We start from the raw sequence: 23,512 nt of genomic DNA, 5'->3' as shown, positions 1-23,512 counted from the left end.
ATCCATTGGCTTCCTGGTTCCTATGGGCATTTAGGGGTTGAGGTGGGGAGGACTGACAAACTTAAAAAGAGATTAACATTCAGTAGAATAAAAGCTCTAAGAAATTGTTAGGATGTGAAGGAGAATCTGGAGGAAGCAGAGGGCTGCAGTGGGTGGGGATGAGGGAATAAGCACTAGAAAGCTGGCCAAGAATATATTCCCTATGGTGGAGATGGCTGAAAATTTTGTAGTTGTTGAATATTCACCTTGAGGTTGAATCCTGTTTTGTGCCATTATAATCTTCCTCACTTATTCAGACAGCAAGGATAAAATCTAATGTGCACAACAAACTTATATTATTGGATCTTTTGGTAAAATGAAGAAGAGGCTGTTTCAAGCCAGGGGACACAAAGAAGATAGCAGACGGCAACAAGAGGAGAAGCATCTTCATCACACTCGATCTCTCAGATTTTGAACAATGTGTAAAATAACAAAAGTATATACTTATATGTGAAAACACATAGGGAAAGGATAAATTTAAGCCATTGTAGTTGTGTTACAGGGAAGGAATTACAGGTGATTATGTGCCTTCATTTTGCAAATCTCCTTCAATGGTACTGTAATTGGATTTTAGTTTTGTAGTATTTTTTATAAAGTTATCTCCCCAAGCAGTGGCAGTCATGCAACAAAGCAATTCAGTTTAATCTCTCCCACAAACTTGTCTTGGAATGTAGAGTCACAACCATTGAAGTCTGCGGTCACCCTTGCACAAGGTGGACCCCTATTCCTGCTTTAGCTTGCAAGGCAAAAGTGAGGTCCATGATTGCTGTAGGTTGGGAAAGCACCCTGAAGGCAAAAGTGTATGTGATCAATCTGAAAACTTTTTAAATTGCTATCATAGCATATGCCACAGAACAAAGGACAGAACCTTATAACTAGCTTGTTTGTGGAAAGATGTGCTTTGTCCACAAGCCAAGTATTTGAAAATACCACCCACTCAATTGGCATCTTTCTGCAGGGCCCTGGGAGAAGCTCCCCAGGGCAGGTTTGAGAAACCAGCCACCCATGGTTTCACTTTGATCTTTGTCTGTCTACACCCTTGCTTCAGCTCCTCTGCCACAGACATATAATTCTAAGTATTATTGCTTGGTAATAACCATAATTACTAAATGGATTCCCTATGACGGAAAAGAGGAGAAATTGAATTCTCACATGGACTCGTTTCTGAGCTGGAGAATCTGTTTGTATCAGGAACAGCATGAACTCCCCTCTCGTCGGTCCCCGAATTAACCGGGAGCGAACAAGCCAAGGACGGCTACTTCCCTGGTGAAGGACTGACACCCTCAAGCAAAGGCTGAATCCAGAGATTCGGTAACTAAGATGCAAAGTCCTCCTGTTCTCCTAGAGAGTACCCGGAAGCGCAGCGCGGTCCCGGAAGGCGAGGTGCTGACATATTTCCGGCCTTTGTGACTCATTGTGTCTGTGTCGAGGCGTCGGGTTGGCCTAGGTCCGACTGCGGTGCCCTTCGGCCGGCCTGAGCCCTAGAGTCAGCTCCCTTTTCTCGCCCAGCATCCCCAGGCCGCTCCCGGGGCTCACGGTGAGACTTGGGGCTGGCCTCAGGGAAGGGCGGGCGGGCCGGCCGCAGGGGTGTGTGTGAGGGTGGGCTCTGCAGCTGCGGCCCCGGCGGAGTGCGAAGAGAGTCCTTGCCCTTCCCTACCCCAAGGCCTGGCAGTAGTGTCTCCCGGGGAGAACCCTCCTCACGCCTATCCCCGGGTCCAGGCGGGGAGGAGGCGAGGGTCTCAGTGGACCCCCGGTGCTCGAAGAGGTGGGGAGAAACCGTTTGCTGCCCCTTCCGGCTTCATCACCTGCAGTGTTGTCGTCATTTGACGTTGCTGAGAATGGGGTCGCTAGCGAACTGACCCTTGTCTGCTTTTTCTGCTCTCCCGTCGTCGCCATTTGCTTTGATTCCGGTGAGAGGTGTTTTTTATCCGCTCCCCCCTCTCCCGGTCCTTGATAAGCTCTAGGTTAAAAATGCGGAAGGCGAGAGATGGACACGTTTTGGGGTGTCAAATCCGCCTGTTCCAGATCACTAGCTTTTCCTCCCTCCAACACTGATCTATGACTAGAGAGAATTTGAAGCCTTGTCATAGTGCCTAAAGATCTGGTAGAGTTTATAGGCACTCCTCTCTTAGTTTTATAGAAGGTTTTGAAAGCTTTTAAAAATAAGCCGTCCAAGGGCCGGGGATTTAGCTCAGTGGTTCTGCCTCCTGCCTTGCCAAGCACAAGGTCCCGAGTTCGATCTCCGGGACCAATAAAAATAAAAATAAGCTGTCCGGGAGATTAGTTGGATTTTTTTCATTCCACCTTGCTTAACTTGGCGTGACCATTAAGAGACGGATTAGCAAAGTAACCTCAGATAAGACAGCAACTCTTAATTTTGTCATCTATAAAAGTAACATTTCCTCAGAAGGCCCTTTCAACTTTGAAATGATTTGATTTGGTCAACATAATTGAAAAAAATCAGCTACAGTTGATCCTGACACTACCCCCTCCCTTTCCTGCAGTGCCTCCAGTACACAAAAAGATACTTTTATTATAGAGAGTGGCTGTTATATGGCCTGGGACCAAAGAAAGCATTGGCCAGTGCTAGGCAGATTGGAGGCGGTCAATAAATACTTGTTGAATTGTGGAAAATTCATTGTAACCACATCAGCAAAGCACTGTTACTATATATGCGGGCCGAATGAGGAAAATAATCTTACTAGATAAGGAACCGTAAGGTTTGCCCTAGAATGTTTCTCCAGATTTGTATCCTCCCTGAATTACTAGACAAATAAAAATTCTTGTTTATTATTTCAGTCAATTTTTAGCAATCTTAATATATGAACAGGGCAGCCAACTACTTAATACCATCACCTTTTGCTGATTCTCTAATTGGTTGAAGCACGTAAACATTTTTTCCAGTGTGTTATATTGTATCTTAATACAAATAGATTAATAATGGCAATAACCTTTTCATTCTGTGGTAGTGATATTCTTCAGGTAGCTAGCTGTGTTTTAAGTATAACTTTTTTATTTTTAAAAACATGGAGGTGGAGCAGCAATTTATTTAAACTATCAAGACTATGCCCTGAAAAAGATACTGGGCCATCAAGAAAACCTTTGAAGTAAACTGAGCTTGTACGACAAAAAAATCGTTTATTTTCATCCTTGGTATGAACTGTTTGCTGCTCAAGTGGATGGTATGTTCATTTTGAAGAGACCCCAAAAGTAGTTTTTTATTTGTGTTTTTCCATCCTTGGTCTTCCTCTATTTGATAAAGATCCTGATTGACAGACAAGTTAAATAATTCACGTAGGAATGTGTAATTTATTTGTGGGAGATTACAATTCACTGTTCCAGCCTATGCTACTTTCACTATTAGGGATTTCTTCCACTGTTAATCTTTGATGTGTACTGAAAGAATATAGTTAGATCGCTAGTTTATTTTAAAAATTGAAACTTCTCCAGCACCTACTAGATGGCAGACACTGTTTTAAGTGCTTTATATATATGTTAACTCAATCCTTACAACAACTCTATGGGGCAAATACTGTTTTTGCATTCCCTTTATACAAATGAGGAAATTGATGGCATAGAGAAGTTAACTTGCCTAAGGTCAACAACTAGTACGTAGTGGAACAGCTTTAATGCTAAAGGAAACTATTCCAAGTATCCCTTAGAACAAATTTGAGGGCAAGATGGAACGCAAAATAAATGGGAAAAAATAGTACCATTGTAAATTTAGTCAAGTACTTTTTTAAAAAAAAAACTAATGCTTGTAAGGAATCTTGGTAAGTGGCCTAAGCATACTGAAGCATACCCTTAACAATAGTCTAGTTGAGGGAGAAGGCAAGAAAAATCAAATTACAGAGAACCAGCTTAAGAAATTACATGGCAAATGTTTGGTACAGAATTAGGGCCTTTCGAGACAAAAGAGAAGATTGTATATTCAAATCATCTAGGGACCCTGAAATAAAACCCAGCCTTTCTACTGTTGTTGAGACTTTGGCTCAGAGTAGGAGCAGGGAAATGCTGAGGTCAGAGAAGAGGACCTGTCCCAATTAGGGACAGAGGGAATGTTGTACAATACCCTTGTCTCTGTTCCTGTGGTCTCATTTTTTCCTCAGAGTCTCTTTATGTTGATGTCCACTGACCCCAGGAGTGTCCTGTCCCATAGCTGGTAGAATATAAAACTTGCACAAAAGCAGAGATTTCTCATGACTGGGCTGGCCACCACACTAGTTCTCAGTTTCACTGTTTAAAAGTCCCACCTGGTTAGGTTGTAGACAGTTTCCACTTGGGTCTCCTGTGACTCCCTTTCCCAGGAATGCCTTTGGTCACACAGTGCCATGGGTGAACACAGTGGGTGGTAGATGAGGTCCATTCCTGAGTAATCATGCTTAGTCCCCTTCATTTTAGAAAGAATTGTACCCAGAATCTCTTCTTTACCTCGTATATATAATGGTGTAAGAGCTTGCTTGGAGGAGTCACAGACTTAATTTCAAATCCTGACTATTTACTTGCTCTGTGACCTCAGGTGAGTTATTTAATGTTAGTAAACCTCAATTTATCATTATAAAGTGAGATGGTAATTGTAGCTATCACCTAAGATTGTTGTGTGGTCAAGTGAAATCCTTAATGTAAGCCTAGTACCTAGAAAACACCTAACAAATGTTGGCTCTGTTATACCTACCATAGTGTTCTTGAACATTGATTTGAGGGAAGTGTCTTTAGCTTAGCTTTGAAGGATAAGTAGGATTTGAAAAGACACAGGACTTGAGAGGAAATCTCAGGCATTGAGGAAAGTATGGCTATCAAAAATACAAGGCAGGGCCGGGGATTTAGCTCAGTGGTTCCACAGCATGCCTCGCAAGCAGAAGGACCGGAGTTTGATCCCTGGTATCAAAAAAAAAAAAAAAATACAGGGCAGGCCGGGGATTTAGCTCAGTGATACCGCACCTGCCTTGCAAGTGCAAGGTGCTTCGTTCGATCCCTGGTACCAAATAAATAAATAAAATGCTACTTAAAAAAATACAAGGCATCTTCAGGAGATTCTGATTAGACTTATTTTTGCTTGATAGGGAGGGTTCATGGAGTGAGAAGATGAATGGGAAATGGAGGTTGAGGGGAAATTGGAAACAGGTGCTGGAGCATACTCACTTTGAGGCTGTGGAGTTTTAAGGAAAGTAAGGTACCAGATGAATTGGAGGAAGGGAGCAAATGAAGGCCTGGAACCAAAAAGGAAGCAGGACTTGATGAGATTAGACCAAATAATAGGTACGAACAAAGAATTATTTCTCCCTGGTGCTTGGAGACCGAATATATGTAAGGAGGAAGGAATCCAAGAAGATAAGGTGTTCAGCCTGAGCAATTAAGAAATTAGAGGAATATCTGTAATATTTATTGCCACAGTATAGGCAGTAAGGGGGGGTGGAATCTGGAATAGTTCAGGTAGTTCTTTTCATCTGCACATTAACAGTTAAATAGCGAGGTTCTCTAGGAGATAAGTACAAAGAAACATGAGTACTTGTCCTTGGGAGGTTGGAAGACAGGAACTACAATGCAAATATTGAGACTATAAATGCCATAAAATAGAAACAAAGTACTAAGGAGTGTTCAAAGGAGGAAAGTACCTTATTTAATTTGGGATTTCAGGGGAGATTCACGAATCTTGAAGGGTGAGTAGAAATTTAACCAATAGAATTGTTACAGTGGGAGATGCTTCCTGCAAAGGAGTGAAGGTAAAAGGTCATGGTCCGTGTTTGGGAACATTGATGGCCTAAGTAGACTGAAATATGGGTGAGATTAAGACTGAAGAGAAGGAGTATGCTATGAACGTGAAACCTCTTCAACATTGAATTGGTAGATACCAGGCATTCGCTTACAGTAATTGAGGGGAAGGAGGGAATGACCAACCACAAGCAAATAGGCAATACTGTGCTGACCTTGGTATGTTTTGGTATTAGAATGGAGAAATTGGAGCTAGAGAAGCCATGTGGGACTCTGGCCCTAATCCTGTTAAGAAGTGGAGAACCTGAATTAGGGTGGTAGAAAGTAATTGTGAGAGGTAGAGCAAAAAAAAAAAAAAGTTTCTGAATTTCAGAATGAATTGAGGAAGACGCTAAGACTTGTAAGGGAAAAGCTAACTGAAGGCATGATCATGGGCCATTCCAGTTCCTGCCTGGTCCTGAGTGTCCCAGGTCCCTTCTTGTTCACTCACCAGTCACTTCTCAGGGTTCTCCAGCACTTGTGTTGAAACCTCCTTGGAATATTCTGCTTTGTACTGTAATTATTTGCATAAAAGTCAAGCTCATGTTTATCAGCATTCTGTTCTCATCAGGCTTACAGAACACCTTGCAGAGTGTAGATACACAGAAAATGTTTAGGAAATCGAATAATTATAGTTGTAAGGGCTTTAGAGGTAAAACTGATCTGAAGTTGAAACCAACTATATTTACCCCAGCAAGGAAGGTGGGTTACAGAACAAGTCTGGAAGAATCTATGAGAAGGGGTAGTGTTGGTTTTTTTAGGAGCATGTTTGCGTTACATAATGAGTGTATTCATTGTGGGGAGTTGGTACTTGTTCATAACACATCTTAATTCTTTGTATGTCCCCTTCTTCCCTCTCCTCTTCCTATGTCTCTTCCCATTTGCAAAAGATCTGTCTCTCTGTTTTCTATTATCTTTTATTTTGTGCTTTATTTATAGTTTGGGTTTCTCATATAAAAGAAACCATGCAATATTTAAGCTTGTGTGTCTGATTTATTTCACTTAACATTATGGTCTCAAGGTACATCCATTTGCCTACATGAAGGTGATTTGCAGTAGAACATTTACCATTTTTAAATCTGTGGAGGAATGACTTAATTCCAAGCTTTCCTTTATGAGGAAAGTTCTTTTTTATTGTAGTGTTCATTATTTTTATTATAGCCCATTATTTTTAATAAGAATTTCTTTTTCATTAATGATACAAAAATGAGGTAGAAACAGTAATCCTGTAATAAATTTCAGATTAAAATAATAATAACCTTTGCGAATAAAAGCTTACATACAGTAGTCCCCACCCCTTATTCTTAAGGGATCTGTTTTGGGACATTCCATAGATGCCTGAAACCACAGACAGAACTATCCCCTATATTTCTTTTGTTGTTACATATACATAATTGATGATAAAGTTCACCTTATAAATTAGGCACAATAAGAGATTAACATTAATTAAAAATAAAATAGAACAGTTATAATGTACTGTAATCAGAGTTATTTAGAACTTAATGAGGAACTGGGTGAAGTGGTACTTGTCTGTAATCCCAGCACTCAGATAGCTAGGACAGGAGGATTGTGTTTGAATCCATGCTGGGCTACATATTGAATTCAAGGCCAGCCTGGACCACATAGCAAGATACTATCTCAAAAAAACAAACAGCTTCATAAATTTTTCCTGGAATTTTCCATTTAGTATTTTCAGGCCACAGTTGACTGCAGGTATCCAAAATAACAGAAAATGGGAACAGCAGATAGAGAGTTCTACTGCCTATCCTATAAGTAAAAAACAACTTTGTATAAAAATTACACACATGTACTATTTATTCTACCAGTATTTTGTATAATACAATAAAATATATAGTATTAAATTGTACAATTAAATTACTGTAAAATATTTTGTATTTAATGTTCATGATCCCTTTTCCATCAAAATTATTAATTTTTCTTAGGAAGAGCCATGCAATTAAAAATACTTCGCTAGAGGATAGGAATGTCACTGAGTGGCAGAGCGCTTGCCTGGCATGTACAAAGCCCTGGGTTTGCTCCCCAGCACTGCAAAAAATAAAAATAAAAATGCTTTGCTAGTTTAAAATTATTTAATTCACTCTGATAGAAGAATTGAGTGGTTTGTTTCTAAAACATCAACTCGATGCTTAGTTGTAATAGTTGGAAAGGTAAAAAGGGTGCTTCACAAAGATTTTTAAATTCAAATGTTATAATCGTGTTGTTAGTTCAGTTTAGTAACCAGTGAACCACTTTCCATGCTCAATATTTATCACTGAAATTCAGAGTACATTTTTATTTTTTATGAATTTGAATCACCAGCTCTTACAAACTAATGAGACAGTTGCTTTTTTTTTAACAGGCTTAAGTTCTAGAGTTATTTGTTTGGAAGATTTGTAAATGTTAGAAAGTAGTTGCAGCTAGGCGTGGTGGTGCATGCCTATAATCCCAACACTTGGGAGGCTGAGGCAAGAAGGTTGCCATGAGTTCAAGGCCAGCCTAGGCTACATAGTGAGACCCTGTCTCCAGACAAAAAAGGACAGAAAGTAGTTGCAGGTTTTTAAAGAATATACATGTAAGGGTTTTTTCCAAAGGACATGGTATTTTTGGCAGTGAGAAGTACATAATGATGGAAATATTTCTTATGTCAGTTGTAATTGCTCTTTCTTCAGTTTTTGTTTTTTTGAAGCCAGCTGCTTTCTCACTCACTGGTGACTTTGTTTGTAGAGGGACATTGGTTTTGACCTCCTAATCTGGCTAAGACCTTGTTCTCAGTAGAAGCTTCAGCTCTGCCTCTTCGTTGGTGTCCACTTGTATTTACATCGTCAGTATTTCCTCTGATTGTCTCTGAAAGAGTCTTTAAAGCTGCTGGCCTCTTTTGAGAAGGTGAGTTTAGGTAAAGCTAGACAAAATAATCCACTGTTTCCCATAACTGGGCACAGCTAAGCCAGGGTACACATCTTAGCATTTGGATGTAAACATGGGGGTGGTGGGTGCTTGCGTGCTTCCCTCTGCGGATACCCTACATGACGGGTGAGAGTTCAGGATGTGGACCAGGTGAGGGTGTTAGTCTCGATTTGTAGGTTAGATACGGCTTAATTTCTCTCACTTTTTTTTTCTTGTTTTTTTTTTGGTACCGGGGATGGAACTCAGGACCTTACGCTTGCAAGGCAGGCGGCGGAACCACTGAGCTAAATCCCCGGCCCTCTCTCACTTTAACACACAGACATTAGGGCCGGGGATCTACCTCAGTGGTTTCGCTGCCTGCTGCGCAAGCGCGAGGACCTGAGTTTGATCCCCGGTACCAAAATAAATAAATAAATAAATAAATAAATAAATAAATAAATAAATAAAACACAGACATTTGAGATATATTCTTTCATTATCCCTGGAGGGTCATCTTGTACTTTGAAAAACACCTCTTCAGACTGCCCAAGACACCTATAAAAATAAGAAAACTAGGTAAATGATACATTAGCACGTCCTGGGGCTTAAAATTTGTCTTCAGTGTTGACTTCTTAGTCATCTGCTACTGAATGAATTGCCGAAGCCATCCACAGCTCTGTTACATCATGTCTAAAGTGGCGCTGACAGTTCTGCCTACCTGCTGGGGCTGTTTGGGCACAAAAGAAGATTGCATGTACTGCGCTTGGCCTGCCGTCTGGCGCCCTGCAAATATTCAAGCTCTCGCTGGGCTGAGCAGTGTAAGTACTGTGCATCACCTTGTAACCTGCTGTCCACCTGGAAGCAGGTTGCTCTGGCTCCCGGCAAACACCCTGAGGATGGAGGTTACCTGTTTGAGGTTTCTGTTTGCAGACCTTCATGCAGGAAGTGCCAAGGGATACACTGGAGCTCTGCTTGTTTTATTCCAAGGTGCTTTTAGTGCCTTGATGTGTAGCACTAGCAGCACCAGTCACTTTTTGTAAAGGTACTAATAATTTGTTTTACTACTTCAGGAATAGTACGGAAACAGGTGTAAAACGTCTAGCCAGAAAGGCCAGCACAGACCCCATTTGTATCACGCCAGTTCCCTGAGCCTAAAGGATGACTGCTGAGTCAAGGGAAGCCACGGGTCTGTCCCCCCAGGCCACACAGGAGAAGGACGGCATCGTAATAGTGAAGGTAGAAGAGGAGGATGAGGAAGACCACATGTGGGGGCAAGATTCTAGCCTGCAGGAGACACCGCCTCCCGACCCAGAGATATTCCGCCAGCGTTTCAGGCACTTCTGTTACCAGAACACTTTTGGGCCTCGAGAGGCACTGAGTCGGCTAAAGGAACTTTGTCATCAGTGGCTAAGACCAGAAGTAAACACCAAGGAGCAGATCCTGGAGCTGCTGGTGCTGGAGCAGTTCCTTTCCATTCTGCCCAAGGAGCTCCAAGTCTGGCTACAGGAGTACCGGCCCGATAGCGGAGAGGAGGCTGTGACCCTCCTGGAAGACTTGGAGCTTGATCTGTCGGGACAGCAGGTAAAAAGAGTTTACATGTGAGAAGGCACAGACTTTGGGGACAGGAGAAAAATCACTGATTTAGAGCTAGTATTAGGAATCCTTGTGGTTTTTCTGCCTGTTCTGGGGGGTGGGGTTGTGGTCACCACGGTGTAGACTTAGCATTTATTTACAAGGCCTCAGGTTCAATCCCCAGGAACCCCCCAACTCACCCCCCCAAAAAAGGGTCCTGACCTCCTCCGTCCGCTGGCAAATCTTTTAATATTTTAATTCCTGTTTTTAAAATGATTTATCTACAAACCTAGCCTGATTGTCCTCAGGTCCCAGGTCAAGTTCATGGGCCTGAGATGCTCGCCAGGGGAATGGTACCTCTGGATCCAGTTCAGGAGTCTTCAAGCTTTGACCTCCATCACGAGGCCACCCAGTCACATTTCAAGCATTCATCTCGGAAACCCCGCCTCTTGCGGTCCCGAGGTAAGAAGCAGGCTTCACGTGGGGAAAAGAAGTGAATTATCCAGGGTGGGAATGCTCTCTCCGTGTTGCTCAGTGCCTGAGATAAAAAAGCATGCTTGTTTTTGTTATTATGCATAACGGTCATTACTATTAATATTAGGTGAATGTAACAGCCCAATCTCAGGAGTTAAATGGTAATACCTTACTAAGGAGGTAAGTGAAGTGTGACTAATGAACTTGATAGACATTATTTATTGAACTGTTAGTGTTTCAGATGTTTAGTAGATTTCTGACAGGAGGGTGTGGAGAGCAGAGGATACTTGCAGCCTGGGTTTTGAAACACTGTAGTATGTCAAAGTTAAAAAAAAAAAAGTTACCTTTAAAAGCACTGTAGGGGCTGGGGATTTAGCTCAGTGGCACCATGCCTGCCTGGCAGGCACAAGGTCCTGAGTTCAATCCCTGGTGCCAAAAAATAAAATAAAATAAAAAAAAAAAGGACCATAAATCTTTTCTAAAGATTCTCATTTTATTTAAAATGTATAAAAATACTATTTAGTATTACTCTTTTCTAGGTTATTGTCAAAAATTTTTGTGTAAAGGAATGCAAAATAGTTTTTTTGGGGGGGGGGGTGCTTTTTTGTTGAGGAAATGAGAAAAATACCAATTTGGGGCATATAAATAAAAATCCATTTCATCAGTTTGGGGAAATACATATTTTTGTGAAAGTGGGTATGTAGAATGTCAGTAAAAACTATGAAATTTTGAAAATCCAGTTGTTCAGCCAGGCGTGGTGGTGCAGGCTTGTAATCCCAGCACTTGGGAGGCTAAAGCAAAGGATTGCCACAAGTTCAAGGCCAGCCTGGACCACATAGCGAGACCCTGTCTCAAAAAAGAAAAAGAAAAAGAAAATATAGTTGTTCAAAAAGAGTTGATCAAGGGCCGGGGATTTAGCTCAGTGGTTTCGCCGCCTGGTGCGCAAGCGCAAGGACCCGAGTTCGATCCCCAGTACCAAAAAAAAGAGTTGATCAAGGCAGGTTCCTTTACCAGCAGGTTTATTTGCAGTAACATTTAAGTTAGGAATATTAGATCATAGCACTTATGGGAGTATTCTCTCTCCTGTGCATCCTGGAGGACAACCTAGAGGTACACGCTGGAGACATCCATGCCAGCCCACACATTGACAGGACAGTGCTAAGACGCTACTTTGATGTCCTTTTGGGGCTTATAAGGTTTCTCTGTGATCTACAAGCACAAGTCACAGAGGATGACATTAAGAAATGGGATGTTAGGGCCCGGGATTTAGCTCAGTGGTTCCACCACCTGCCTTGCAAGAGCAAGGACTCAAGTTCCATCCCCGGTACCTAAAAAACAGAAATAGTGTGTTCATGATCTGTGCCCCAGAGTAGAGCTTTAGTTTGCCAGATAAATCGTTTTAGAGACCCTGTGCTTAGAGTTTTTACTTAGTAAATCCTTGAATGAATTGAGGCGTGTACATTTGTTCTCAATTTATTCTTTGTCTTGTTCATTTTCCAGTGTTTCCTGACTCTCAGGTTTAAGCGCTAGATACTTGATCTTTTTGTGCATTTTGTTTCAGCCCATCTTTTTTTTCTAACAATAGCAAAGTTTCACATTTATTAAAGATAGGGAAGACAGAAGGGTAAGGACAAAAACAATAGACTCTGCCCAGCAAGCTAGGGACAAGTAAAATGGGAGAGAAAAAAATGACACCCAAAAGCCTTGGTGCCAGACCTATGGCACATGTGTTGTTTGTCTTTTAATACAAAAGATGTTAATGTATGAATTGTTTTTTCTAAACTAAAACCTCAGTATTCACATTTAATTGCAGTGTTGGCACTTTGCAGTGAATAAGTGGGTTTGGGGTTACAGTTTGTGCACTTATCTCTAAAAGGTTCGCCATCACAGCTCTAAAGTGGAGAGTGGGCTGTGCTAAAGAGGCATGATAGCCTAGCCCATCTTATTGTACATGTGAAAATAGCAACAAGTTTTATAATTGAGTTTCAAATTCATTTCTCTTAATACCTTTGCACTCTGTACCATCATCTGTTTACTATAACACTTCCAAATCTAATGGTCTTTGGCAAGGGAAGAGAAGACGAGTGTTAATTTTAATTTTGCAGATTAAAAATTTTTTCAATTCTTCTTACATACTGCAGTTGATGCGATCCTATGATATGTTATGGATGTCTTGTATGTCAACCCATACCTCTGTACATTTGTAAATGTTTCATCAACATTTCGATCATGTATACATTTTATCAGAAAACTGCTTATTATGGCCAAGTGAGAGGGAGAAAAGTAGAGAAATAAAAATGCCAAAAACTAGCCAGGCATGTTATTCTAGCACTCTGGGAGACTGAAGCAAGAGGATTACAAGTTTGAGCCCAGCCTGGGCAATTTACCAACTAATAAAGGGCTGGGAATGTAACTTAGTGAGGAGGCCCTGGGTTCAATCCTCAGTAATTAACCCCCCCACTCCCAAATGGCAAATACTTAGAGGTAAGAAGATCACCTTCCTATCCTGCCTTTCTGGGTTTCATGTAAAACATTGTAAAGCTGTGCTGCATTTTTCACAAGTGTAAGCAAAGATGAGTTCTAATATCCTTGTACTATCCTTAAGCTGGAGAAACATATGAGGCAGAAGTATGGGCTCATGTTGCCCATTCTGTTGCTGAGAATGAGGACCTGGGTTCTAGACCTGGCTCTGCCATTCCTAAGTGACATTAGACAAGTCCATTTAGCTTCTCAGGCCCACAAGGTCCCCTTTTATGAAGTAAAAGGGTTGGACCTCATGATTTTAAGGACCATTTTTGGCTCCTTGTGACTCTTGCTTAAGAGTAGAGATCTTAGGAAAAGAGTAGAGGTCCTGCTGTCTCTTGTCTGTGTCCTCTGGAGCTCTCTCCCCGGTAGTTAAACATGGAACAGTGAACGAGCCAGTGCAGGAAAGAGTACCCTGGGCCCATCTTTGAGGGACGCTCAGAGCAGACCCGATTTACTCACAGCTCCTTTCTCCTCCATCAGCTGTCCCTGCCACCCACGTTCCTGCCCCTCCTCATGAGGGGAATCCCAGAGACCAGGCGATGGCATCTGCCCTACTGACCGCAGATTCCCAGGTGAGCTGTACACCCTGTGCCCTCCTGAGTCCCCAGGTCTGCCTCCTCCTGGAGCTCCTGCTGAAGCATCCACCAGTCCACTCACTCTTGGTGCCCCACCCATAGAGGCCCATTCCCTCCCCAATGATCTTTCTACACTGACCCCTCAGTCCCCCAGGCTTGGTCACATCTTCCCCAGCATCCTGCAGCTGTGCAGGCAACGCTGTCCCTGACTCCAGGTTTGGGCAATGGGACTGTCCCTGAGTTTTAGGGGAACTGAGTGTGGGGACTCTCCTGTTATTTCAGGCAATGGTGAAGATCGAGGACATGGCCGTGTCCCTCATCCTGGAGGAATGGGGATGTCAGAACCTGGCTCGGAGGAATCTCAATAGGGACAGCAGGCAGGAGAATTATGGGAACATGTTTTCCCAGGGTAAGATGGACACAGGATTCTTGTCTGATTATTTTGCCTGTTAGCAGTGGGATCTCTGATGTATTCAATTGATAAGGATTTAAAGGCTACTGAACCCCTTTCTTCACAACAGAGAGGGAGAACATTTATGTTCAATGAACTGGGACTCCCTGATTTCTGATAAGGTTTTCGTTGTTGTTGTTGTGGGGTGTTTTGTTTTGTTTTCTCTACTTCTAGGTAGAGGTAGTTTTTACTCTTTGAAATCAGAAATAAATTGTTGTGCTCTGAGTGTCACCTCTTCAATTGCTTAGTTACCTGGGAGGATTTGGCTTCGATACTCATGCCATGTTTCATGTGGGTGAAAATCTTTGTCAGGAAAAAATCTTTTTCCTAGTAGAGATGTCCAGGCGAACTGACCATCTGTCTAATCCCAGCCTGTGGCCCAGGTGCCAAATTCCTAAGCCTACCAAGCATCCTTCTGTGGGTGTCTGACTTCTTCCATCCCCTGTCAGCCCTGCGCAGACTGCCTTGTGTGACCCCATGAACTTGTACCTGGACCTCCCTTAGGATCAGGTTCCCAGTTCACAAAACTAACAGTGATCTTCACAAAGAGCTCTGGGTCTTGAGTGTGTAGTAAGAATAAAGAAGTACAAGAGGCATCAGCCAGGTAAGGCAAGATGACCCAGCTGGCGACAATTTGTGTTGGTCTCTGTTAGATCCTAACTCCTAGGAGACAGTGCTGCCAAGAAGCCTGAAGATACATACAGTGACAGGGAAGTCCACAGGGGAGAACTGTGCACCTGGGGAGGGCAGTGGAAGGTGCTCAAAGAGTGAGTGAGCAAAGAGAATATTACTTCAGAAATTCAAGTTTGTTTGGAACCATACATATATGGTTCATAGGAGTTGCTCTTTATACTGCTAGATAGAAATTAAGCCAAAGAACTAACCTTTATGAGCTGATAACAACAACAAAAAATTAGAAACAGACTGGGAACTGTGCTAACAGTCAAGAGCCTTGGCTTAGAAATCAAATCAAGTGGACCAGTTTTCTCTTTCTCATAACTGGTTTAGTATTGTGATTTCATCACTAGTTGGGGGTTGTATATTTTTCAACCCCTCAAGTCATTACATTCAGAGACCTGTTAGGATCATGCAGGCCCTCTTGGAAAGATTTCTTAAGGCCAAAGAAATAACAGAACAGAGATACTTCAGGTTTTTTTCATAGACAAATATAAATAAATTGTATATGTCAATTTTCAGTCTTCAGTCAATTTTCAAATATAACAGTTTTCAGTCTTCACTTTAAAGTGACACACAGAATATAGCAGTGTATAATAAAAACTAAACTCCAGTATTTTAATGTAGTGCTAAATGAAGGGATTAGCTCTGTACTTGTAAACGTTGTTCTCTTATCTCCTTTGTGGGCTGTCTCCAAAGTGGTTTTGAGTTTCTTTTCTGTTATGTTCCGAGAATTCTCCTCTTGGTTGGTGGAGGGCTTTATTATGTGGCTGGTGGAGGGAAATTATTTCCTTTATCTGAAGGTCCCTGTAACCTACCTGGCTCAGAGCTGGTTGTTTTGCCTGTTAACCATCACCTTGTTGATAAAATATCAATAGAATGGAGGAGTATTTGCTTTTCTTTCTGAAACTATATTCCTGTCTTTCTAGTACCACTAACCATTTTCTAGCAAGGACCTGTCTATTGTCTGTTCTCTTTTTTAAAAGCTTATAAATACTTGCTGGAAACAGAACATGTCTTTTTAAATATACACTCTTTTAAATTAATTATTGGGTGATCAAATAACAGAATTAGGACCTCTGACATCCCTTAAACCCCTTCCTTAACTAGTCTCTTCCCTCCTGTCATTCTCCACCATGCCTGCTTACTTACATCCTCTCTCCACACACCCTCTTGTTGTTTCCTCTTTTCCACACTCTGCCTGCCCTCTCACTTTCCAACTCTGTTCCCTATTTTCTCAATTTTCCTTTGTTGTGCTCCTCTTTTATCTTCAGTTAATACTATGAAGTTATTTTGCAAGCATACAGACTCTCCTGGAAAATAGTGTCACTGTATTAACCTATATTTGCAAAAGGAAAAGTTGCTATTTGTATTCTCTGTTTATTATGTCAGGTCGTGAAAACAGGAGTGAGAACAAGGAGTCAACCTCAAAGGGTGAAGACACAGAGGACTCAGGGTCCCATGGGGAGACGGCGGGAAGATGCCAGAAGGATTTGGGAGAGAAACGGGAACAGCCAGGCAGAGTAGTAGAAAGGCAACAGAGAAACCCCGAAGAGAAAACTGGAAAAGAGAAGAGAGAGTCAGGGCCAGCTACAGCCAAGGAGAAAAAACCTACTACAGGAGAGAGAGCTCCAAGGGAGAAGGGCAAAGGGTTGGGAAGAAGCTTCAGTCTGAGTTCAAACTTTAACAATACCCCTGAAGAGGTTCCAACAGGAGCAAAGTCTCACAAGTGTGATGAATGTGGAAAATGCTTCACAAGAAGCTCAAGCCTTATCCGCCATAAAATAATCCACACTGGAGAAAAGCCCTATGAATGTAGTGAGTGTGGGAAAGCCTTCAGTCTCAACTCAAACCTTGTCCTGCATCAGCGAATCCACACAGGGGAGAAGCCTCATGAATGTAACGAATGTGGCAAAGCCTTCAGTCACAGCTCAAATCTCATCCTGCACCAGCGCATCCACTCTGGAGAGAAGCCCTATGAATGTAATGAGTGCGGGAAGGCCTTCAGCCAGAGCTCAGACCTCACCAAGCATCAGCGAATCCACACGGGGGAGAAGCCCTATGAATGTAGCGAATGTGGAAAAGCTTTCAACCGAAACTCATACCTTATTTTGCATCGGAGGATTCACACTCGAGAGAAACCTTACAAGTGCACTAAGTGCGGCAAAGCCTTCACCCGGAGCTCAACCCTCACACTGCATCACAGAATCCATGCCAGAGAGCGAGCCTCAGAATACAGCCCCACCTCCCTGGATGCATTCGGAGCATTCCTGAAAGGTTGTGTGTAAAACAAGAATTTGTCATCAAGCCATTTCCCCCTTTTGTTTCTAAAATTATTTCAGAGATGTGTGCCCATGGAGGGGAAAAAAAAGGCCTCAACAGATTTTTTTAAAGTCATACTCAAGGATCCTTAGAGTTATATCAGCAGTGTTCTGCCCTTGGGCATGTAATTCTTCCATGCTGCCCCTGCAGGGAAAAAATGGTCATAGAAATAATCCACGTGATACTCCACACAAGATAAAAGCACACACACAGTAAAATATCAAGCTTTTCAGTCATGAGGATACTTTTAAGGCACTATTGGACTCACAGCAATCATGGCATGTAATTGAAAAATCAAGATTGCTCTGTGAATGTGACGCTTGAGGTTAAGAAGCCACTTCCTGCAAACAAGCCAGCATCTTGTTTATTTCTTGAAAAAGAAGGACAGTTCAAAACTAACCTGGGACGTGCTGCACCAGCTAGTTACATATCCCATAAGTTATGTGTATCTGATCACTGGTAGCCTACCAAAGCTATAGAAATCTAGGACTGTACTGATCAGTATCAAACCAAAGATTTCTATCTCTTCCCGAAAGAGAGGGTATGTGCACCAGGCTACAGTTCCAAAGGACTTCAGCAAATGTAGATGGTTCTAGCCTCATCACTGAGATCAGTTCTACTGAAATAGCAACAAGTCAAAACTCTTCTCCCCCTTCTTGAAGTTCCTGAAGCACTCTAGCGCTCCTAAAGGCATTTCTCCACAAATTAGCACTTGATTGTATACTGTCTTTTAATCTTTCATTGTTTTGTGTATGAAATTTTTTATCATCCCCCCCCAAAGAAAAGAGGTGTTTCTGTTGTCAAGGGAAGGTAGTTTATGTTCTACAGCACAGCACTGTACGTAGTGCTGAACATGTAAGAGCCACCCCTTATGACTGACTGCTAATAGGACTTTAATATTTATGAGAAAGCCTTGTGAATCATGAGTTCCTGAAATATAGTAGCCCAGCCCAACTTTGAAAGAGGACCTTCAAAGCCAGTAAGAGGAGGTATGCTAAAACCTCTGGGGCTTAATGCTATTTGTATCCTAAATATAAATAAAAGGAACTGGTTAGCCACTTGCATAGATTTTTCTAAACATGGATGAGGAATAAACATAACACTGTCAGAAATGACGCCATTATCATCATCTTAAGGAAGGTATGAACACTGACTAAGGTTATTTTTGGACATCTTTCCATTGCAAAGATATTAGCCAGACTTTGTTTTAGTCACCTGCTCAAGTGTGATGATGTGGGCACTTCCTGAATCATTTGTAACTTAGGTACCAGTAATGTAATGCAAAAGAGATGATTTTTACTGCTTTTCAGGAAAAGGAAAATTGTAGGGATGATGTTGCTCTGAGAAGTTCACCAGTGTGTTTGATTGTATCACAGTAAGTGCACAGTGTTTTTCTGTTTTTCTTTGCTCAAGACCAAGGTGAGGTTATGTAACTCTAATCTCTCCCATCATCTGTGCAGGAGAATGCAGGTGCCCCGCAGAAGCTGGTGAAGATGACTATTTCACACATACTGGAGACAACCAAGTGTCTCAAGCTCTGTAGGTATCAAGGACTTGGGGTGGAGATGGCTGTGTTCATGAGCGCATTCAGATTGCTGTGGTCAGCTCTTCAAAAGCCTAGTCTGACGCAAACCTGAACACTGTCAGTGTGACCGCCATGTAATGGGAATACCCCACATACAGTTTGAGATTTTCTCTCAAGAAACAGAACTAAAACCATCATTCATCAGTCATTCTGACTGACAAAGTCCATGAGACGTCATCGCTCATGAGGCCCCAGCTCCAGACCAAACTAGAATCCTACACAGCAGTCATTCTCTGGCCTCATTCCTTGGACCAACCACAACTTCCCCTATGGTAGTTTCTTCCATTTTTCCTGGAAAAGCCACATCGCAGGTTAGCCAGCTACCAGAATATTTCTATCCATCCAACTTAAGAGAAAAGAAATACTCCAGAAAAGTATACCTAATTAACTTTCTATAGTGAAATGGAGGTAGAAATGCTTTAAGAATTTTCCTGAATGAGCCACAGTGACAGTTGCTTTGAAAATTGCTGATACTTTTGAGAAGATCTTTGCCCACTAAAAAAACATGTAAAGGTGAAGTATACAGCTCTGGGCACTCATCCAAACTCTGACTTTGTTCCTAAAAAGGAAAGGACTTAAGTCAGTTCCACACTGGCTTTCTTTTTAAAAGGCACAACTACATGCTGTCATTTTTAGGGTTTGTTTTTAAATGAAATTAAATATGACCTGTGCCGTGACATTAGGTTACCATTTTACTGGGACATCTAACTGACTTTGTTGGATAGCCACTGGGGTTGCTTCAGATCTTCAGCAAATCTACTGCTGGAGGCAGGTATTTGAAGATGTGTTTTCTGAGGAAAACAGGCTACAACTAGTTATTAAAAGCATTTGCATTGCATTGATGCATCCAGTGCTCAATGCTGAGTGTCACTGGGCCGTGGTCAAAAACACCGGCAACGAGATAGTCATTCAAAAGTTGTGGCTGGCTTAAGTCTGTTAACAGTTTAAGTACTCTGTAGTTTAAATTAGCATGCTAGTTGACCTAATGGAACTTTTTGGAGTGTTTTTAAAAATATACCTTAACCTTGCCAGGAAGAGAAATAAAATTCTTCAGGCCATAAGGTACTTATTTCTAATCCAGCCTGGCAGGCAAGGCTAAATGTGAGAATATAGATGTGTGAGATATGTTGGTGTGTACAGCACTTAATACTAAAGGCATAAAAGTGAAACTGCTAAATGTGTGTAGAGATTGATGTGTTTGATATGTGGAACAGTTCACATCAGAGAATTTATTCCAGAAAAGAACCTCTTGAATGTGATAAATATGGCAAAGCCTTTAATCACATCTCAGCCCTTAGCATCAGAAAGCTTACACTGTAAATAAAGTGTATTAATATTATATGTGAAGAAAACTTTCATGTATAACACTCATTGCTTTAGACAGAAGTGAATTCCCTCAGTATGTTCCAGTCATTGGTGAATTTCAGAAACACTGCAGAGGAAGCTCAGTCCTAGCTCCAAAGGATCCACAGAAGAAAACAATGTAGGGAAATGCTAAAGAAATAGCAAAATGTACAACTTAATACAAAAACTGTTAATGTTGGGTACCTCTATATATTTTGTATGACCATAACGTTGGTGTGTTTTGTACCTTCAAAACCCATTATTCTGTATATTCCCTGAAAACAGATTATGTATTTTATTTTAATCTGTTTGACAGAACACATCACTTCAAAAGAGTGAAGTTTTGGAGTGAATAGCGAAGATAGTGATGTGGTGATAAACAAAAAGTTCACAGAACTGAGGGGAAAAATCAGAAGGAAAAAAAACATTCATTAGTTTGGTGCTTCTTGAATTGAGAGATCAATAAATTTGTGGAGACATGTTAACAGAGCACTAAAACAGAACAGCTTCCATAAACATCAGCTGCTCCTTGAGAGTTTTCTCTTCAATCCCTGGAAGTTGACCTCTGAGCTGCCAGGTCACCATTGAGAGCCAAAGGAATGAGTGGATTCTCTGGGCTTGCCAGGGGAAGAGGGTCCTCTCCAGGAATGGAGAGTTGGAGGTGCACTGGGATGCCCAGTGGGACCACCTGACCTGACCAGATTATGTCAGCCATCGTCCTGCTCCCCTGCTGACTCTTAATCTTTATGCTTGTAAGACAGGATAGGAAAACGCCAAGATGGGCTGTTTCCCAGGATAGAGAGCTGGACACATCCAATGTGATACTGCAAGAGAGTTGTCTGATGAGGCTGGAGAAGCTTCTTCCAAAATTGTGGCTGTGCTCTTGTGTACCTTCCCTGCTCCTGCGTTCTTTCCCAGTGGATGATTATTAGGAGAGAGTGTTTGTGAAGAGTCATAGCTGTGGAAGATTTTTTTGCAATCCTAAAGTGTAATGCTGGGCCACCTGTATTCCAGATAGGCATGCCGATCTACTTATCTGAAGCCAACTCACCAGGTTCATCCTGCCATCCTCATGGGAGACTGATGGTGTGAAGTGTAGCGGCAGTATTGAAATGTAATCAGTGGCAGTAACACTTGCCAGAGGAGCCCTGTTTTTGTGCATCCCTCTCTGAGCAATCTCAGAATTATTTGAGGGGGCTGGGGCTTCCATTAGGGAAACCAAATGAAGGTCTGCAGAGTAAGTGAAATATAAAATCAGAAAAGCAAACTGAGTGGTATAAATAGATCATTTCATAGGGGTTAGGGTAGATTTTTATTTCAGCTACTACTGGAGAATTTAATAAAAAGCATTATTGTTTAAAAAGTTTTCCTAATGTAGATTTAGGTTTTGATTTAGAAACACTACTGTACATTTAAAAGCAGTTACTTATTTTGCTATCTAGATTAATTTTTTATTATATCTGAAAATGAAATTATCTGTTTTCCTTTTCAAAGCTTTGTAAAACAAACTTGAAGTTATAAGGAGGTAAGCCATCTCCAGTTCTGCAGGTCAAACAAAAGTTGGGGAAATACTTTTGACATCCCATAAACAGAATGTCCTAACATAAGAACTTAATTTCATACTGTCTGGTTCTGTTGACGAGTGGGTGACACCAATCTCATGTCTTTCTCTGTTACCCGAAACAGTGGAAAGGAGAAAGGCATTAGGTGATTTCTAAACCACGGTCTGCTCTGACTTTAACACTTGTTTTTAATCTTAGTCTCCTGTCTCCATTTACTAAAAGAATCATGACTCACTTCAAATTACACATCAATCAGAAAGTTAATTGGTCCTTAAAATTTCTCCCTTCAGCAAGCACTCATTAAGCGGTGAGGCTCAGTGCTTGAAGAGACCAAGAATGAGATCTGTGTGAGTGAGTGAAAGAGGCGGTACTGAAACTTGGGTTTTGTTCCAGTTTCATATTTGGGTTTTAGGTTCCCTTGGTCCAGGAATGGGACCAGGCAGCCGCAGTTACCTTGAGTCAGCTTCAAGTTGTCTCCTATCTGGTGCCACAGGGAGAAGGGAAGAGTTCTAACACCCACATACCCACCATACTGTTGCCTGAGGAAGCACAGTGAGACTAGAGGAGGGAGAAAAGAGAAATTTAAGGATGTGCTGGCTTAGAGCTCCCTTGGCTTCCTCTTCACCTCAGCCGAGTAACAGCATTCAGCTGCTGCTTGAAGTTTCTAGTCCGCCCTAGCAGAGACAAAGCATGTTAGGCTTAGAGATGCTTCTGCTGGTAGCAGGGGTTCTTATTTGATCACATATATGAGGGGGGTGGGGCAGGAGGAAGCAGATTGTGATTATGCAAAAAATCGTCCTCAAAATACATGAGTGTAGGGATAAGGGGTAGGTTGTGCACACAAAATCAGTAATTATTTTAAGATGAGCATATGTATTTTTATTAAACTTTTAGTTAAATATAGATTATTACAACCAGGTCTACATGATAAGCCTAAATCTATAGAGAGCTAACTCAGGCATTGTCTTGTTCATTTTTTAGACTAGCTAAAACAACCTGTCCTGTTTTTGTCACTTCCCAGCTTCTTTTCGGTTAAATTAGGCCAAAAGAAGAAACTTGTCTTTGTATACCCGCACAATTAAGTTATTGCTGTTAAAAACTGGGCTTTTCATTTTACTACTCTAAATAGAGTCCAGATGCTTTGTAGGTGTTCAATAAATGATCTCTAAATTGAATTTAAAATCATTTACATTTCTAGGAAAGTTTTCAGTAAATATTGAAATCTTAGACACAAAGTGTTTATTTTTAGGCAGCAAAATAAAATTTATAGTCGGTCCATTTTAGGAAGCCCATGATGTCTGACAAATGACAGAATAGTGAAGTTGGGGAAGGAAGTTGCGGAGGTTGTAATATTCTCTATGTTGTTTCTCTTCTGGGTCATGATAAAACAATAAATTATCATCTCTAAGTGGCAACAGTTGTGTTTGATTTTTGTCATCCTTAGTTACATAAATGCACAGGTTTTTGAGAAAAGAAAGTAGTATAACCTCAGTTAAAAATGAGCTGCAACACACAAAATTCTCACACAAATCAATTGTATTTGTCTTATTTAAATAATGGATTTATTCACATTTCTAAACTTTGAATACAGGTCACAGTGCTCTGGTTTCCTCTCGGCTTTGGTTTCAGTACCCTTAAGATTGGAATATTCCTGCTGCCTTGTTTCAAGAAGGTGAAATAAAAGCACATTGGAGAGAGAGGAAAGTTCTGGTTTTTGCCTAGGTAACTTCACAACCAGGTGTCAGGGGAACTC

General features: G+C 41.4%; 1 protein-coding gene across 3 annotated transcripts; it reads left to right on the top strand.

The window, feature by feature from the left end:
• The first annotated feature begins 1,395 nt into the window (after positions 1–1,395).
• Positions 1,396–23,174, top strand: Zkscan1 (zinc finger with KRAB and SCAN domains 1). Of its 3 annotated transcripts, XR_015445269.1 has the most exons (7): positions 1,396–1,576; positions 9,744–10,254; positions 10,554–10,707; positions 13,726–13,817; positions 14,103–14,229; positions 16,339–18,643; positions 18,729–23,174. XR_015445269.1 is itself a non-coding variant. In XM_004840231.3 (6 exons), exons 2-6 carry the CDS (start codon positions 9,832–9,834, stop codon positions 17,232–17,234), a joined length of 1,692 nt encoding a protein of 563 aa, XP_004840288.3. In that variant the 5' UTR covers positions 1,396–1,576; positions 9,744–9,831; the 3' UTR covers positions 17,235–23,174. The 3 variants fall into 3 exon arrangements, 2 of the variants coding, with proteins under 2 accessions (XP_004840288.3, XP_087051922.1); XM_004840231.3 differs by having other exon boundaries at positions 16,339–23,174; XM_087195796.1 differs by having other exon boundaries at positions 1,434–1,949; positions 16,339–23,174.
• Positions 23,175–23,512: the final 338 nt, after the last annotated feature.

This window comes from Heterocephalus glaber, unplaced genomic scaffold (assembly GCF_053883595.1).
Source record: "Heterocephalus glaber isolate CG9 unplaced genomic scaffold, H.glaber_assembly_v1.0 deba00001610, whole genome shotgun sequence".
NCBI lineage: Eukaryota > Metazoa > Chordata > Mammalia > Rodentia > Bathyergidae > Heterocephalus > Heterocephalus glaber.
This window is presented reverse-complemented; position numbering and strand designations above follow the sequence as displayed.

Coding starts and splice junctions, on each gene's coding strand:
- Zkscan1 (XM_004840231.3), top strand. CDS start 9,832: ATGACTGCTGAGTCAAGGGAAGCCACGGGTCTGTCCCCCCAGGCCACA. Junction 10,255..10,553: donor TTGATCTGTCGGGACAGCAG/GTAAAAAGAGTT, acceptor GATTGTCCTCAG/GTCCCAGGTCAAGTTCATGG. Junction 13,818..14,102: donor TACTGACCGCAGATTCCCAG/GTGAGCTGTACA, acceptor CTGTTATTTCAG/GCAATGGTGAAGATCGAGGA.